We start from the raw sequence: 15,318 nt of genomic DNA, 5'->3' as shown, positions 1-15,318 counted from the left end.
CCTTCTGCACCCACACACCAGCTGGAACGAAGACAATCACTTTGGCGGATTGTCAGAGGCGCAGCAGCAGTATATCCAATAGTGCAAGCAGGTGTACGTACACCCGACTGCAGCAGCAGCAGCAGCAGCAGCAGCAGCTGCCGCTGCTGCCGATAGAACGGAACCGTACGAGTAGATAGAAGACTGGAGGCAAGAAAAGAAACAGAAGCAGGGGTGGAGGGACGCGGCTTACTTTGGTGCTGCTGCAGCAAAGGTTCCTATGCAGCAGCAGCTGCTGCTGCTGCTGCTGCTGCTGCTGCTGCGTCTCTCTAGGCTCCCGCTGCGTTAGGACGAGGCATTCATCCAATAGAGAAGCAAATGAACGCGAAATCGAGGCACAAGAATGATTGAGCTGCCGCTGCTGCTGCTGCTGCTACTGCTGTCGCTACAGGTGCTCCCCTGCTGCTGCTGCAGGCAGAGCTGCTTGCGGCGTTGTGTGTTGCTGCTGCTGCTGCTGCAGCACAACGCATGCAATAAGCAGTGTAAAAAACGTTCTTTATCTTCAATAGCACTTGGCTGCTGTAGCAGAGAAGCTGCTGCTGCAGCCCTGGGGCTGGGGGCAGGCACAAAGGCGAGAGGCCGCGAGAGGCAAGATGCTGCTGCTGCTGTGCTGCTGCAGCAGCAACAAACAGCTTCTATAAGAAGTGCGTAAACTAGAGTTATTTACTTGATTGAGCTACATTCGCTGACGCTCCGACAACGGGTACAGCAGCCAGTTGGCGGCTGCTGCTGCTGCTGCTGCTGCTGCGGCGGCGAGGGTGGCAGCAAGGGCTGCAGCAGCAGCAGCTGCTGCTGCTGCTGCTGTTGCTGCAGGACGCCAGACTGAAGCGGCAGCTGCTGCCTTGGGTATTAATCGAGTTTGATGGCTTTTGCTTCTCCTTTGTTGCATTAGAATAAAATTTAATATTTATTTTAATATTTATTTACAAGAAATATATAATAAAGGGGTGAAAGCAAAGAAAGAGCGGCTGCTGCACCACACAGCGTTTGCTGCTGCACTCTGTTTGCTGCTGCATTTATTTTTGCAGACAGTTGGGGCATCCAGCAGCAGCAAATTCTTCTAATAACACCAAATGCATTTAAAAAGCTCGTATTAAGTATATTTACAGCAGCAAGCAGCGCCGATGCCTATGTATATGCATATACATATACGTATATATGTACATAACAAGCTAGAACCCTCGTTATTAGTATTATTATACGCTATTATTGTTCTTATTATACTTAAGCCGTCTTAACTCAGCGAAGAACAATCAAAGAAAGAGTCTCTATAGAGCAGAAACTAACTCAGCTTCAATCCCTAGTCATGCAGTTAGCAGCAGCAATACAGAGCTGAGGAGACAGACAGCTGAAGACTTAAGAATAGCTTAATGCTTTCAATAGGGTCAATGCTGCGCTGCAGGATCTCCTTGCATGCATATACATCTAAACTCTCTTATCTTCTCTGAACAAACCTCTTAAACTATTGCTTTACTCTCTGATTACATATGTTTTTATATATCTCCCCAGCACAACAGGCTTCACTAAAAGCTATCTAACAGGAGGCCTCAAGACATCAGTTGAGGGTCTAACTCTGCTACGTAAATGCAGTTAAAATATGTTGTATATATATTTAATAAAATAAAGCGGCTGAAGAAAGCTCTTGCAGTCTCTAAGCACCCTTGCGAAGGTGGTAGAAGGGGTAAGAAGCTGTCGGGACAAAGAGGAGACAGCAGCTTGTCTTGATGAAGTGTGCTCTGTCTTTTATTTATGTTTGTTGTAAATGGGTACAGACTAAACACTGAGAGCTCAGTAAGTGTATACCAATCGCCTACAATGGCTATGCATGCAGCAGACAGGCGCTGGGGTGCATAGAAGTATTGTCCTTGTGGGGTTGCTTTGCAGCAGCAACTGCAGCAAGTTCTGCTGAAACTCTCAACAGGCTGTCTCCTCTCTTCCCTATCCCTGGCCCTAAGACTCCAGGTCTCTCCCCTAGTAGACCTGGGGCCTGGGGTTTATCTAAGCTGCAATGGTGTATGCTTTTGTTATGTCTTTGACTTTGTTGCAATTCATAAACTCCTCTAAAAGGAGACAGAACCCTCATTATATTTCCTAGTTATTTAAGGCTCTTCTGGGGAGTTGATCAGAGCCACGATCCTCACAGATACAGCTGAAGTGCTTGATGCATTGAAGTGGTTAATACGATTTTGAGAGGGGGTTCTCGAGGCCGTTAGAAATAATCTCTTGTCTAGCTTGCTTAGGCTTTGATTACACATTACCTTCCCTACATTCCTTTGTGCATTTCACACTTATTAGAAACTATATTTGAAACTGTATAAGAAACCTTTTTGCTGGGGGCGAGCCTACAGGGGGCTGGCTATCAAAAACTAGGGGGAGCCTCCGTCAAACAATGTTTTTTATTATGATAACGCAAGCTTTAGAACAGCGGGTTGAAGAGTGCACTGTTATATTTTAAACCCATTCTGGTGAAGGGAGGACGTGAAGAGATTTTGATGTATTTCTGCTTTGTGCAGAACTACAAAAGAAGCACAGAAGTGTGGGGTGATACACTCAAAGAAACGCTGTCCCTCTCGGGGTGTCTCTCGGCGGTTATACTAAGATTAATTATATATTTGCTCTAGGAAGTGCTAAACAACTTCGGGCTTAATGCATCGAAGCCCTCAAAGCTCCTCCCATCATCCGTCAAGAAAAACTAACAACTCATAAATATGAATAAGACGAAGAGGAGTACAGGGATGCCTCAAGGTAGTTCTACAGGTGCTGCTAATCACTTCTTTAGGCTCCATCACTACCCCCTTCTTACGTGTGGGGGGGCTAAGCCGTGTCTCTTATCTTTTGTTTTGCTGTTCCCCTCTCGGTGCTGTTCCTTGCTTATCCTTTATATATCGCCTTTATATATACATATATATATATATATAAAGGTGTAGATGTGTCGCTCGGTACTGCCCCAGAGCTTTATGAATGTCTTAGACCTGCTGTCTAAACTCTTTTTATTTCTTTTTCTCGGGGGCACTAACATTTACAGCTCCAATATGAACAGGGTTTGTGCTTGCCCCCTTCCAAACCCTCTATCTTTCTTCTTAACTGCGTAAGTAGAAGAGGTCCTCTCCTCTGTTTGATGCGTAACCATTAAACAGAGAACAACACCCCTTATCATACCATCTTGACGGCCCTTTCATCCTTTTAATTGTCTCTCTACAGTAGAACTGGCTAAGGTTTACCTGTCTCCAACACATATATGTGCTCAGACCCGTTGATATAGAAAGAAAAAGCTCTTTCATCACCAGTGACGAGTACTTCTCTCTGCACTCACTTACAAACATATTCCTCTCTTTAGGTTGTCTCTGTTCTGCATTAACGGCTCCGTTGGTGAACGGGGGTATATACACCTGAAAGCTTCTTGACTTGATGAAGAGCCAGACAAGAAGCTTTAATAGTATAGAGGTGCTTCTCGGGAGAAGTAGTCAGTCTCCTTGTTTTGATATACCCACTGTTGTCGTGTGTCCCCGTATAATAAAAATAATGCTAATACAACTGTAGCTCTTCAGATGCATTTTAATAAAAGAAATACAAACCCTGAAAAGAAAAGAACTTCTTTATAATACTTCTGTGTATTGAGACTAGTTAAATACAGATTGCTAACAAAGGCAGGGAGATCTTTGTTTGAATTGGCATCATTGAGAGACATTTTCATTAAAAAAAGATTAAAGAGACAGCCTTTGTTTTGATGATGGACCACTGGTCACGGGTCCCCATCAATGCTAACTTCGTCACATAAGATGTCTCCTTTTCAGTCTCTGTACTAAGCAAAAGGAGACAAGGGCAGGCATTTTAAGAAGCAATAATAATATTTAAAACATTTAAAAGAAGACGTGCATACAGATATTTTCAGTTAATATTAATAACACAGCGCTCTACCAAACCCTCAGAGATATACACCACGTAGCTCAGCTGTACATGCGGGGATCGTTGCTCTGATCACCTCCCCAGAAGAGCCTTAAATAACTAGAAAATATAATGAGGGTTCTGTCTCCTTTTAGAGGACTTTATCAATTGCAACAAAGTCAAAGACACAACAAAAGCATACACCATTGCAGCTTAGATAAACCCCAGGCCCCAGGTCCACTAGGGGAGAGACCTGGAGTCTTAGGGCCAGGGATAGGGAAGAGAGGAGACAGACAGCTCGTTAAGAGTTGCAGAGCAGCAGAACTTGCTGCTGCTGCTGCTGCTGCTTCTGCAAGGCAAGGGAATCCGTTAATGAATGTACGCATGCATGTCCATCTAAGCCCCCCTTTGCTGCATGCACAATCATTTAAGAGACTGTTAAAGAGATACTTTGTTCATAGTAGCCAACCTGCTAGCAAGGAGAAACATATATTCATGTCTATATAGTTAATATAAATCACTTGCACAAATATACACACTACGCATGCTGTATCTATTTACTTTAATATACCAATTGATGTGCCGATACACCTCATCTCTACGCCTCCACCGTCCTCACCAAGTACAATAACTGTAGATACACCCCACTGCTGCTGTTGCTGCTGTTGCTGCTGCCGTTGCTGCTATTGCTGATGTTCCTGCTGCTGTTACATGTGCTGGACGGTAGTCAGCAGCAGCAGCAGCAGAGCTATCTGCATTCTTTTGATCTTTATCTTGTATTAAATAAATTGAATATAGATTTAAATATTAAATTATTTATATTTTACTTTGCTTAGAGTTATTATGCTATAACCTGCACGGGGGCCTCTCTGGGTCTTGCTGCTGCTGCTGCTGCTGCTGCTGCAAGGGCCCCGCGCAAGATGGTTTGCTGCTTGCTGCATTTGTTTAGGAGGTGAAACAAAATAAAACATCTGCTGCTGCCTTCTTTTGATTCAAAACATTCAGCTACTGCCGTCTCGATTAGCAGCGCTGCTGCCGCTGCTGCTGCTGCTGCAGATCTCCTCCTCTGGGAGGCGACCGCTTGCTGCAGCAGCAGCAGCTGCTGCTGCCGCTGCTGCAGCTGCAGGTACAGGTAGAGCTACGGCATAAGCCAAGGCTGCACTGCAACCAGCAGCAGAAGCAGCAGCAACACCAACAACAACACCAACAGCAGGCGAAGCGGCAGCTGCAGCTCGAGCAGCAGCAGCAGCAGCAGCAACAATAACGGGTAGCCACCAATCTCCGGTGTACAGACATTAATCTGCTGCGAAGATGCAGGAGACCTGTGAGTAGAAGGAGAGGCTTTTCAGCTGCTGTCTTTACCCTTGCTGCTCTCTCTTCTGCAGTCAATGAATCGACATACCAAATTGCTGCTCCTGCTGCTGCTGCTGCTGCTGCTGCTACTGCTGCAGCCGCCGCTGCGGCGGCTGCTGCACGTGAGTTTGCTGCTGGTGAAGACCTTTTGACTGTGTTTGAATGTGGCCATTGCTGCTGCTGCTGTTGCTGCTGCTGTTGTTGCTGCTGTTGCTGCTGCTGTTGTTGCTGCTGTTGCTGCAGCAGCGAGTAACACGCGGAATTTGGTGCTGTCGGTGTGCGACTTTAAGCTGCATCACCTGCCTGCAGCAGGAGCAGCAGGAGCAGCAGGAGCAGCAGCAGCAACAGCAGCAGCAGGAGCCCAAGGCCGGGTAGGAAGCAAACTCATTGTTGGTAGAGGCACTCAGCTGCTGCTGCATGGAGGTGCTGACGAGTTCGGCTGCTACAGCGACCTGCACTCTATAGAGCTCGGTGAGGGTTTAGGGTTTAGGGTTTAGGGTTTACGGCTTCGATAGTGGAGCTTGGAGCGGGCTTGGGATGCAATCATTGTGGGCACTGGAAGGGTTTAGGGTTTAGGGTTTAGGGTTTAGGGTTTCTGCAGAGAAGGCTTGCTGCCGCGAGTGAGTTGTTGGTTGTTTAGGGTTTAGGGTTTAGGGTTTGTGCAGAGAAGGCTTGCTGCCGCGAGTGAGTTGTTGGTTGTCTAGGGCTTAGGGTTTAGGGTTTAGGGTTTAGGGTTTAGGGTTTAGGGTTTAGGGTTTGTGCAGAGAAGGCTTGCTGCCGCGAGTTGTTGGTTGGGGGGTTCTCAAAGCCCTCTGGCCGCTTCGGACATTCGCTGCTGCAGCACAGCGGCGCAGCAATTTTGTTTGGAGGTTTAGCTGAGGAGGAAGACGAAGAGCAGCAGCAGCAGCAGCAGAGAATTAAGGTCAGGCTTGCTGCTGCTGGAAGTGCTGCTGCTCGGCCTGCTGCTGCTGCTGCTCGCGGTCGTGCTACTCATCCTGCTGCTGCCGTTGCTGCTGTTGCTCGTTCTGCTGCTTCTGTTACTTGTGCTGCTCCTCTTGTTGCTGCCGCTTTAGCTGCTGTTTCTGCTGCAGTTGGGCTTGCTGCTGCTGCTCTTCCTGCTGCTGCTCATGCTGCTGCTGTGCTGCTGCTGCTGTTGTTGTTGCTGCTGCTCCCGCTGCTGCTGCGTAGTTTGTTTGCTGCGCAACAAACGCACAAACAAAACTGCCGATGCCAGTAGTTGCAGCAGCAGCATGAGCAGCACAGGCAGCTGCTGCACCAGCAGCAGCAGCAACAACATCAGCAACAACAGCAGCACGAACAGCAGCAGCAGCAGCAGCAGCAATGCGTTGCGTTTTGATTTTGCAGTATGCTCCTCCCCCCTTTCTGAGCCCTGAAACTCCTTGGTATCATCAACCCCAACCAAGTGCAGACCTCTTCTCTCTACAGGTTTGCTGCTGCTGCTGCTGCTGCTGCTGCTTGTGTTGTTGTTGTTGTTGTTGCTGTTGTTGTTGCTTGTGCTGCTGCTGTTGCTGTTTTTGTTTGTTGGTGTTTGTTGCTGTTTGTTGTTGTTTGTTGTTTGCTGTCTCCGTGCTGCTGCTGCTGCTGCTGCTGTTGCTGCTGCTGCTGCTGTTGCTGCTGCTGCCCTCTTACGTGCTTTGCACATGCATCATCTTTTCTGCTGCTGACGGTTTAGGGTTTATGTCTTAGGGCTTAGGGCTTTAGGGTTTAGGGTTTAGGGTTTAGGGTTTAGGGTTTAGGGTTTGTGAGCAGCTGGACGACCTCGAATGGTCACAGCCGGAGACTGAGGGTTTGCCTCCGCAGCCGCGTGCCTTCCACGCTGCAGCAAGTAAGCAGCAGCAGCAGCAGCAGCAGCAACAGCAGCAGCAGCAACAACAACAACAGCAATAGTAGCAGCAGCAACAGCCGTATCTACAGCAGCAGCAACAGAAACAACCAATGCAGCAGCACCACCACGCACAGCAACAGCAATACCTAGAGCAGCAGCAGCAACAGCAACAGCAACAGCAGCAGCAGTTAACTGCAACACGAGCAGCAGCAGCAACAGCAACAGCACTTATTTGTGGTTTTGCATGCAGTTTGCGGGGAATATATGATAATCTTCGGGGGAACAACAAACGCAACATTCACGGAGGTCCGTTGCTGCTGCTGCTGCTGCTGCTTCTGCTGCTGCTGTTGCTGCTGCTTCTGCTGCTGCTGTTTCTGCTGCTGCTGCTGCTGTTGCTGCTGTTGCTGCTGCTGGTGCTGCTGACGCTGTTGCTGCTGCCGGTAGTGCTACTCCATCATCAGCTGCTGCAACTGCATGTATATATGAGCAGCTGCGCTTTATGCTGCTGCTGGTGTTGCGGTTGCTGCTGCTGCAACTGCTGCTGCTGCGATTGCTGCTGCTGCTGGTGCTGCTGCTGCAGTTGTGTAATGATTTGCATCTGCTGGACCTGAGGTCGTGGCGCTGGGCGAGCAGCTGCATTGAAGAGGAGACAGAGACAAAAAGAGAGACAGCAGCAGCAGCAGCAGCAGAAGAGACAGAGAAGGAGACAGCAACAGAGACAGAGACAGACGAAAAGAGACAGACAGCAGAAGCTGCATGCACTGCTGAGCTGCAGCTGCTGCTGCGGGGCCCTTCTCCTTCTCCTCGTTGCGGGCATGCGATGGTTTCAGTCGCCAACAGAAACAGATGCATCATGTTCGGGTCAGTTAGGGTTTAGGGTTTAGGGTTTAGGGCTTATGGTTTAGGGTTTAGGGTTTAGGGTTTAGGGGCTTTGCTGCTATGTGATCTCGTTGCTGTTGCAGCGGCGAAGAGGAAGACGGAGCGCTCTGGGCTCTGGACTTTCAAGTTGCTGTTAAAAACCGCAGCAGCAGCAGCAGCAGCAGCAGCAGCAGCAGCGAGACAGAGCTGGTTGAGCGAGTTGAGGCGACGTGGAGTATTATACCGGTGCGTTGTGCTGCTGTGAGGTGTATAGACAGCGAAGGTTTATGTTTTGATGTCTCTTCTTGCTGAAGGCAGCTTTGCTGCTGCGGGAAGTGTTGTTACTGCTGCTGCTGCTGCTGCTGGTCCTTTCTACCTTTGCTACCGATGCTGCTGCTCCTGCTTTTGCTGCTGTTGGTTTTTGCTGCTGCTGCAGCTTTGTTCTTTGCTGCTGCTCTTCCGGGTGTCTCTTCTGCAGAAGTGTGTCTGTATTTCTGCTGCTGCTGCTGCTGCTGCTGCTGTTTGCTGCTGCAGACGCAGCAGACACCTCCCCCCAGTCGCCGCTTTCATTCATTTGTGCTGCTGGAGAATCGGCGGCTGCTGGTGTTTGGCGGGAGAAGCATCAGAAGACCTCAAGACCCTCTGGGTCTGTACGTGCTGCAGTTAGATGCATGCAAGTGGCAGCGCCCTCTCTATGAAGGTAAACTCCAGCAGCAGCAGCAGCAGCAGCAGCAGCGGCGGCGGCGGCGGCGGTAGCAGTAGCAGCAACACGGGCAGCTGCAGCGGCAACCTTTAGCAGACAAATGAACGAACAAACGCAAAAGATATGCATGCGGCTTCATGAAGCTACTGCTGCTGCTGCTGCTGCTGCTGCTGCTGTTGCTGCTGCTGCTGCTGCTTGTGCTGCAGGATCTTTGAATCTTGCTGCGCAGAGCGAAGCTGTGCTTCACGATAAATTAATTGTATTTGGAGGGGCTGCAGAAGCAGCAAAAGCCCTCCCTTCTCCCCACACAAAACGTAAGTCAATGCATGCACCTGAACTTTATTTGCTGCTGCTGCTGCTGCCGATACAGATGGTGCTGATGCTGCTGTTGCTGGTGCTGTTGCTGCTGCTGATGCTGATGGTATTTATGCTGCTGCTGGTGCTGATGCTGCTGTTGCTGCTGGCTGCGTCGCTGTTGTGTGTGGTGTCAGCTGGTGCCACGGATGCGCCCAGCAGCAGCAGCAACAGCAGCAGCAGCAGCAGCAGCAGCAGCAACAGCAGCAGCAGCAGCACCACCACCACCACCATCAGCCGGCAGCTGCTGTTTCTTTCTGTGCTGGAGATAAAGGAAGGCGTTGCAGCAGCAGACATGAAGTTTAAAGTTGTTACAGTAGGAGACTCAGGAGTTGGTAAATCTTGTCTCCTCACGCGCTTCGTACAGGTAATCTAGGGTTTAGGGTTTAGGGTTTAGGGTTTAGGGTTTAGGGTTTAGGGTTTAGGGTTTGTTAGGGTTTGTTAGGGTTTAGGGCTTGTTAGGGTGGATAAATGAATGAATAAGCAATTATAATTTGTTTATTTATTAATGTATATATTTACAGTAAATAGATTAAGAAGAAAAACAAAATAAAGAGTATTATATTTGTTAATAAACTTATTCAATATGAACAAATAGATAAAAAAGAATACAAACCAAAACTATAAGATTATAGTTGTTTATAAATTAATAAATTAATAATACAATAATACTGTAAGAAGGAATAACAAAGAAAAGAACAATGAAAATAATATTAATAATAACCCTAAACCCTAAACCCTAAACCCTAAACAATGAAAATAATATTAATAATAACCCTAAACCCTAAACCCTAAACAATGAGAATAATATTTTTTTAAAACTTGTGCTGCAGGACGAATTCTCTTCTTTTCACGTCTCTACAATCGGATGCGATTTTCTGTCTTTGTCTGTGATGATCGGCGGCCGTCTTTGTTTATTTAACTTCTGGGATACAGCAGGACAAGAAAGGTTTAGCGGTATTACTAAAAATTACTATTTAAATGCAGATGCTTTCGTCTTCGTCTTTGATGCAACAAATCTTCAATCCTTTGATAGACTCTCCAGATGGATTCAACAGGTTATAACCAATTCACCCTAAACCCTAAACCCTAAACCCTAAACCCTAAACCCTAATGCTGTGCATTATATACACCCCAATAAGTAATAGACGATAAACTTTAAACCCTATTCCTGTGCATTATAAACACTCCAGTAAACCCTAAACCCTAATCCTTTGCATTAGATACACCCTAATAAACCCTAAACCCTAATCCTTTAAACAACCCCTTCTTTCTGCTTAGTATGTTGATTGAACAGGTTTTTCTTTGTGCATTATATACACCTCAATAAATCTTAAAACCCTAAACCCTTTTCTCTTTATGCATTAAAAATAAATAGCATTTGAATGTTATTCGTTTGTCCAGTTATACATTATAGTAATATTATATATATATATATATATAGATATATATATATATATATTTGTATATTGTATATAAATATATATATATATATAGATATATATATTTATATATTTGTATATGTAATTTAATATTGCATTAAATATTCTACTATATATTGAGCCTATTATATTCTCTATAGTACAATATAACAAAATATATACTATATATATGTAGTATATCTATACATATATATAGTATATCTATACATATATATGTTATATAAATAATATATTATATATATATATATTATTATATATATTGAGTTGGTTGAATTGTCTGTGTTTGAAGGTAAAGCAGAACCAACAAGAAGAGAAACAAGCCTTATTTCTTATTTTGTGTAACAAGTTTGATTTAGTAGAAGAGCAGCAAATCGATTTGCAGCAGGCTGCTCTCTTTGCTGCTTCTGTTGGGGCAGACTTTCTCTGCACTTCGGCCAAAGTATGAACAACATACATGCACTTAATAACAACTAGCTAGCTAGCTAGCTAGCTAGCTAGCTAGCTAAGAAGTAGATTGCTGGCTTGCTGGCTAGCTAGCTAGATAACTAGCTAGCCAGCTGGATACTTAAGTAGAAGTTGTGTTGTGCTGTCACATAGTTAGACAGGTAGCTAGATAGCTAGTTAGCTAGTTGAAGGGGTATGTGGCTAGCTAGCTGCCTAGCTAGCTGGGGAGCTAGCTAGCTAGCTATTAATTAGAGTGTGCGGGTTCGATGGTTGAACTCCTCTTCGAAGGTCAAGAATGGAGGGAGACTATTATGGTTTAGGGCCTAGGGTTTAGGGTTTAGGGTTTATGGTTTAGGGCCTAGGGTTTAGGGTTTAGGGTTTGTTTTTGTGCAGACGTCGGCCAACGTGGACACCGCGTTTTTGAGTCTCGCCTCAAAGCTGGTGGAGCAGCGCCGTGCTGCTGCTGCTGCTGCTGCTGCCGCTGCTGCTGCTGCTGCTGCATCGGGCAGCAGCAGCAGCGGGGGCGCAGCAGCAGGTGGAGGGACTGTCTCCCTTGTTCATTCTGCTGCTGCTGCTGAGCAAACCCGCAACTCTTGCAGCAGCTGCGCAGGAAGGCTGCGAGGCCCTGTGCGACCTTCAGCTGTTTAAACCCTAAACCCTAAACCCTAGTTTAGCTGCATTTGTTTCTTCACAAACAACTTTCTTCTGTCAGTAACGTGGGGGAGACGCTCCTTTAAAAAAATCTCTAGATTAGGGTTTAGGGTTTAGGGTTTAGGGTTTAGGGTTTAGGTGTTCCACTTGCTCAGGGCGTTTGCTACAAGCCTTTTTGCCTCAACAACCTCTAGAGACAGAAAAAGGGTCTTTGAATTATTTACTCTTAAGAAGACAAAGCAAAAACTGTCTCCTAAGGGTTTAGGGTTTAGGGTTTAGGGTTTAGATAGGCAGAGAAGGGATTTACGACTGATTCACTCTTAAGGAGACAGAACAAAAACTGTCTCCTGAGGGTTTAGGGTTTAGGGTTTAGGGTTTAGACAGACAGCCTTCGCCTGAGCTGCTGGCACTCGCAGTAGAAAGGCAGAGCTGCTTATTAATATTGCAGCGTTATGTTTGTTATAGTAATATAATAATAAAAGTAATATAATAATAATAATAATATAATAATAATATAATAATAATATATAATAATATATAATACTAATATTATTAGTATCCTACCAGTGACAATCTTAACGCAGCAAAAATATAAAAATAATGCATAAGAAAGTAATAATGTAATATAATAATGATATTATTATTACTGTTATTATTATTATTATTAGTAATATTGTTATTGTTATTATTATTAGTATTATTGTTATTGTTATTGTTATTAGTATTATATTAGTATTACATTAGTATTACATTAGTATTATATTATACTAGTATTATGTTATATTAGTATTATATTAGTATTAGTTTGCGAAGTAGTAATAGGCCCTGAGGGCTTCGTAGACTTTAAATAAACCCTTGATGGTTTATATTTGGTCAGTTCACCACTGAGGTTTAATTAGGGTTTGGGGTTTAGGGTTTAGGGTTTAGGGTTTAGAAGATATAGATATATCTGTGCAGAAGGAAGGCAGAAGGGGGTGCTTATTAAGGTAGACTCTGTGAAATAAACAAACAGAAGCATGAAATAAAATAAATAAATATATTTAATGATATAAAATAACTCAAACAACTGCATAAAACAAAATGAACTTATTTATTTTCTCTTGCTGCTGGGGGCTGCGGGGCCCCCCTCAACTCTCCGAGTGTACGAAAGCTGCAATAAAATGAATAAAGAGGAGGTAAAATTGCAATAAATTTGAATTAAATATTTAAAAAATAATATATTTTCGTTTATATTTAATTAAAACAGCCCCAATGATATAATCTGCTGCTGCATGCACAGCAAAGGCTTCCGCTGTCTACACTGCAGCCAGCAGCAGCAGCTGCTGCTGCTCTATCCGTTATTTTCTGTTTTTCTTTGTTCTTCTCTTTCTTTATTTTAATACCATCGCGAGGCCTGCGGTGTATAGGCAGCTACTGAGGCCCTTTCTCGCAATAACACACCTGCCTTGTTGTTTTCTTAAACCCTAAACCCTAAACCCTAAACCCTAATAGTTGTTGCGCTGCAAAACCATGACAGAAGAGCCTCTCCAGGATGAGGGCGCGGGCCCGCCTGAGGCGGCCTCAACTCTTGCTGCTGCTCTTGCTGCTCTTGAAGGGGACTTGCAGCAGCAGCAGCAGCAGCAGCTGCAGCAGCAAGTGCTGCAGCAGTTAAAGGAGCGCACCTGCAGCAGCAGCTGCAGCGGAGACCCTGTGTTCAGTGCTGAAGAATTCTCGCAGCTGTGCAGCAGCGTGCTGCTGTCTCCTGCTGCTTGCAGCAACATCAAACGCAGCAGCAGCAGCTGGCGCTGCTGCTTCTCTCGCCTTCAGTCCGCAGCAGCAAAGGCACTAGCATGCGAAGCAGCAGCAGCAGCAGCAGCGGGGAAAGAGACAGAGGCGCAGCAGCAGCAGCAGCAGCTCCCTTTGCTGCAGCTTTTCTGCTCGACACTGCAGGAGACAATCAAAGGCCTCAGCTGCAGCGCAGCAGCAGCAGCTGTCGGCAGCAGCTTCCTCACCATATTGCTGCAGCTGCCTCCTGCTGCTCTTGCTGCTGCTGCGGCTGTAGACTGCTGCGCACAAAGCATCAGACAAGTGCTGCAGCAGATGGAGCGGGTGTTTGCTGATGTGTTTGCTGTTGCGTTTGAGCACCACAGTCGCCAGCAGCAGCAGCAGCAGCAGCAGCAGCAGCACGAGCACCAGCAGCAGCAGCAGCAGCAAGAGGTGCTGCAGGTACAAGTAGAGCAGCTGCTGCACCGTCAAGTGTTGCGGCTTCCGTGGGTCCACGTGCTGCAGCAGCTGCTGCAGCAGTCTTCTAAGGCAAGGGCATATGCGCTGCAGGTAGCAGAGAACAGCGTAAGCAGCAGCAGCAGCAGCAGCAGCATTTGCTGCTGGATGCTGTGCCGCTGGGCCTGTGATGTTCTGCTTCATAGAAATATTAGACGCGATGCTTCTGCTGCTGCTGCTGCAGCAGCAGCAGAAGCAAAAAAGGAGGCTCTTCAGGTTCGGGATAAACTGCTTCATATATTTCTTCAGGTACTACCAACAGCAGCAGCAGCAGCAACAACAACGAAAACAGCAGCAGCAGCAGCAAAAGCAGCAGCAGCAGCAGCAAAGATGAGATGCAGTTCTTCGTCCAAGTGCAGCAGCAGCAGCAGCAGCAATAGCAGCAACAGCAGCAGCGGCAGTAGAAGTAGTAGTAATAGTAGCGGCAAAAGCAGCACTAGCAGCAGCAGGAGCAGAAGAAGCAGCAAAAGCAGCAGCAGGAGCAGCAGCAGCAGGAAGAGGCGATTGTTTGTTTGCTGTTTATGTCTTGTGTTTTGCTGCAGCTGCTGGAGGGCCGGCGAGGCTCTGGGGTGTCTCTGCATGTATCGTTTGCTGCTCTAGGTTTGCTGCTGCAGCAAGAAGACTGGGAAGCAGTTGTTGCTCCTGCAGCAGCAAAAGGCTTTGCGCGCTCCTTTGATGCTGTGGGGCCCCCGGTGCTGCTGCTGCTGCGACATTCAAGATCAGACTGCTCCAAGTAAGTTGCTTCCCATGCTGCTGCTGCTGCTGTTCTTGTTGCTGCTGCTGTTGCTGCTGCTGTTTCTGCTGCTGCTGCTGTTGATGCTGCTGTTGCTGCTGCTGTTGCTACTGCTGTTGCTGTTGCTGTTGCTGTTGCTACTGTTTGCAGCAGGCTGCCTCTGCAACTGTATTTCCCTGGTTCGGCTCTCTGTTCAGCCTCTGCTGCTGCTGCTGCTGCTGCTGCTGCTGCTGCTGCTGTTGCGTAGGTGTCTGCTTCTGCTGATCGAGGAGCTGCTGCCTACTCTGAAGGGAGCAGCAACACTTGCTGCAGCTGCACGAGGCCGTGCTGCTCTTGCTGTCAGCATCATAAGACAAGCAGCAGCAAACTGCCGCACTGCAGCAGCGCCTCTTAAAGTGCAGCAGCAGCTGCTGCGCGAATTAAATGCTCCAGGCCTTAAAACATTCGACTTCATTGCGGTGCTGCAGGTAATCCTCGCTGCTGCTGCTGCTGTTAGTGCTGCTGCTGCTGCTGCCGTTAGTGCTGCTACTGCTGCTGCTGTTAGTGCTGCTGCCGTTACTGCTGTTAGTGCTGCTGTTGCTGTAAGTGCGGGTGCTGCTGCTGTTAGTGCTGCTTCTGCTAGTGCTGGCGATGCTTCTGCTTTTGCTTCTGCTGCTGTTGCTCCTGCTGCTGTCGATGCTGCTGCTGTTGATGTTGCTGCTGTTGCTGCTGCTGGGCTTGGGGTTATTACCTTCTTTTTTTTTGTTTGCAA

The 15,318-nt window shown here is 46.7% G+C and overlaps 2 protein-coding genes across 2 annotated transcripts in view; both read left to right on the top strand.

The window, feature by feature from the left end:
* Positions 1-5,235: 5,235 nt before the first annotated feature.
* Positions 5,236-11,769, top strand: EAH_00015420 (Ras family domain-containing protein, putative; the record flags this gene model as incomplete). The annotated part of the gene is made up of 13 exons (XM_013394085.1): positions 5,236-5,248; positions 5,521-5,748; positions 6,042-6,199; positions 7,048-7,123; positions 7,374-7,429; positions 7,704-7,984; positions 8,086-8,227; positions 8,516-8,681; positions 8,891-8,998; positions 9,176-9,405; positions 10,770-10,919; positions 11,318-11,551; positions 11,731-11,769. The coding sequence occupies 13 exons, from the start codon at positions 5,236-5,238 to the stop codon at positions 11,767-11,769; spliced, it is 1,881 nt and encodes a 626-aa protein (XP_013249539.1).
* A 1,315-nt stretch (positions 11,770-13,084) lies between these two features.
* EAH_00015410 (translational activator, putative) overlaps positions 13,085-15,318 on the top strand; it is a gene marked incomplete at both ends in the record, with an annotated part of 13,561 nt that continues 11,327 nt past the window's right edge. The window contains 3 exons of the mRNA XM_013394084.1: positions 13,085-14,083; positions 14,377-14,567; positions 14,815-15,034. Of these exons, the coding sequence (XP_013249538.1) occupies positions 13,085-14,083; positions 14,377-14,567; positions 14,815-15,034 (1,410 nt within the window). The remainder of the gene's footprint in view (positions 14,084-14,376; positions 14,568-14,814; positions 15,035-15,318) is intronic.

The sequence above is a fragment of the Eimeria acervulina genome, genomic scaffold (genome assembly GCF_000499425.1).
Source record: "Eimeria acervulina Houghton genomic scaffold, Eah_scaff93, whole genome shotgun sequence".
NCBI classification, from domain to species: domain Eukaryota; phylum Apicomplexa; class Conoidasida; order Eucoccidiorida; family Eimeriidae; genus Eimeria; species Eimeria acervulina.
Note: the sequence above shows the minus strand (reverse complement) of the source record. Positions and strands in the feature narration are given on the sequence as shown.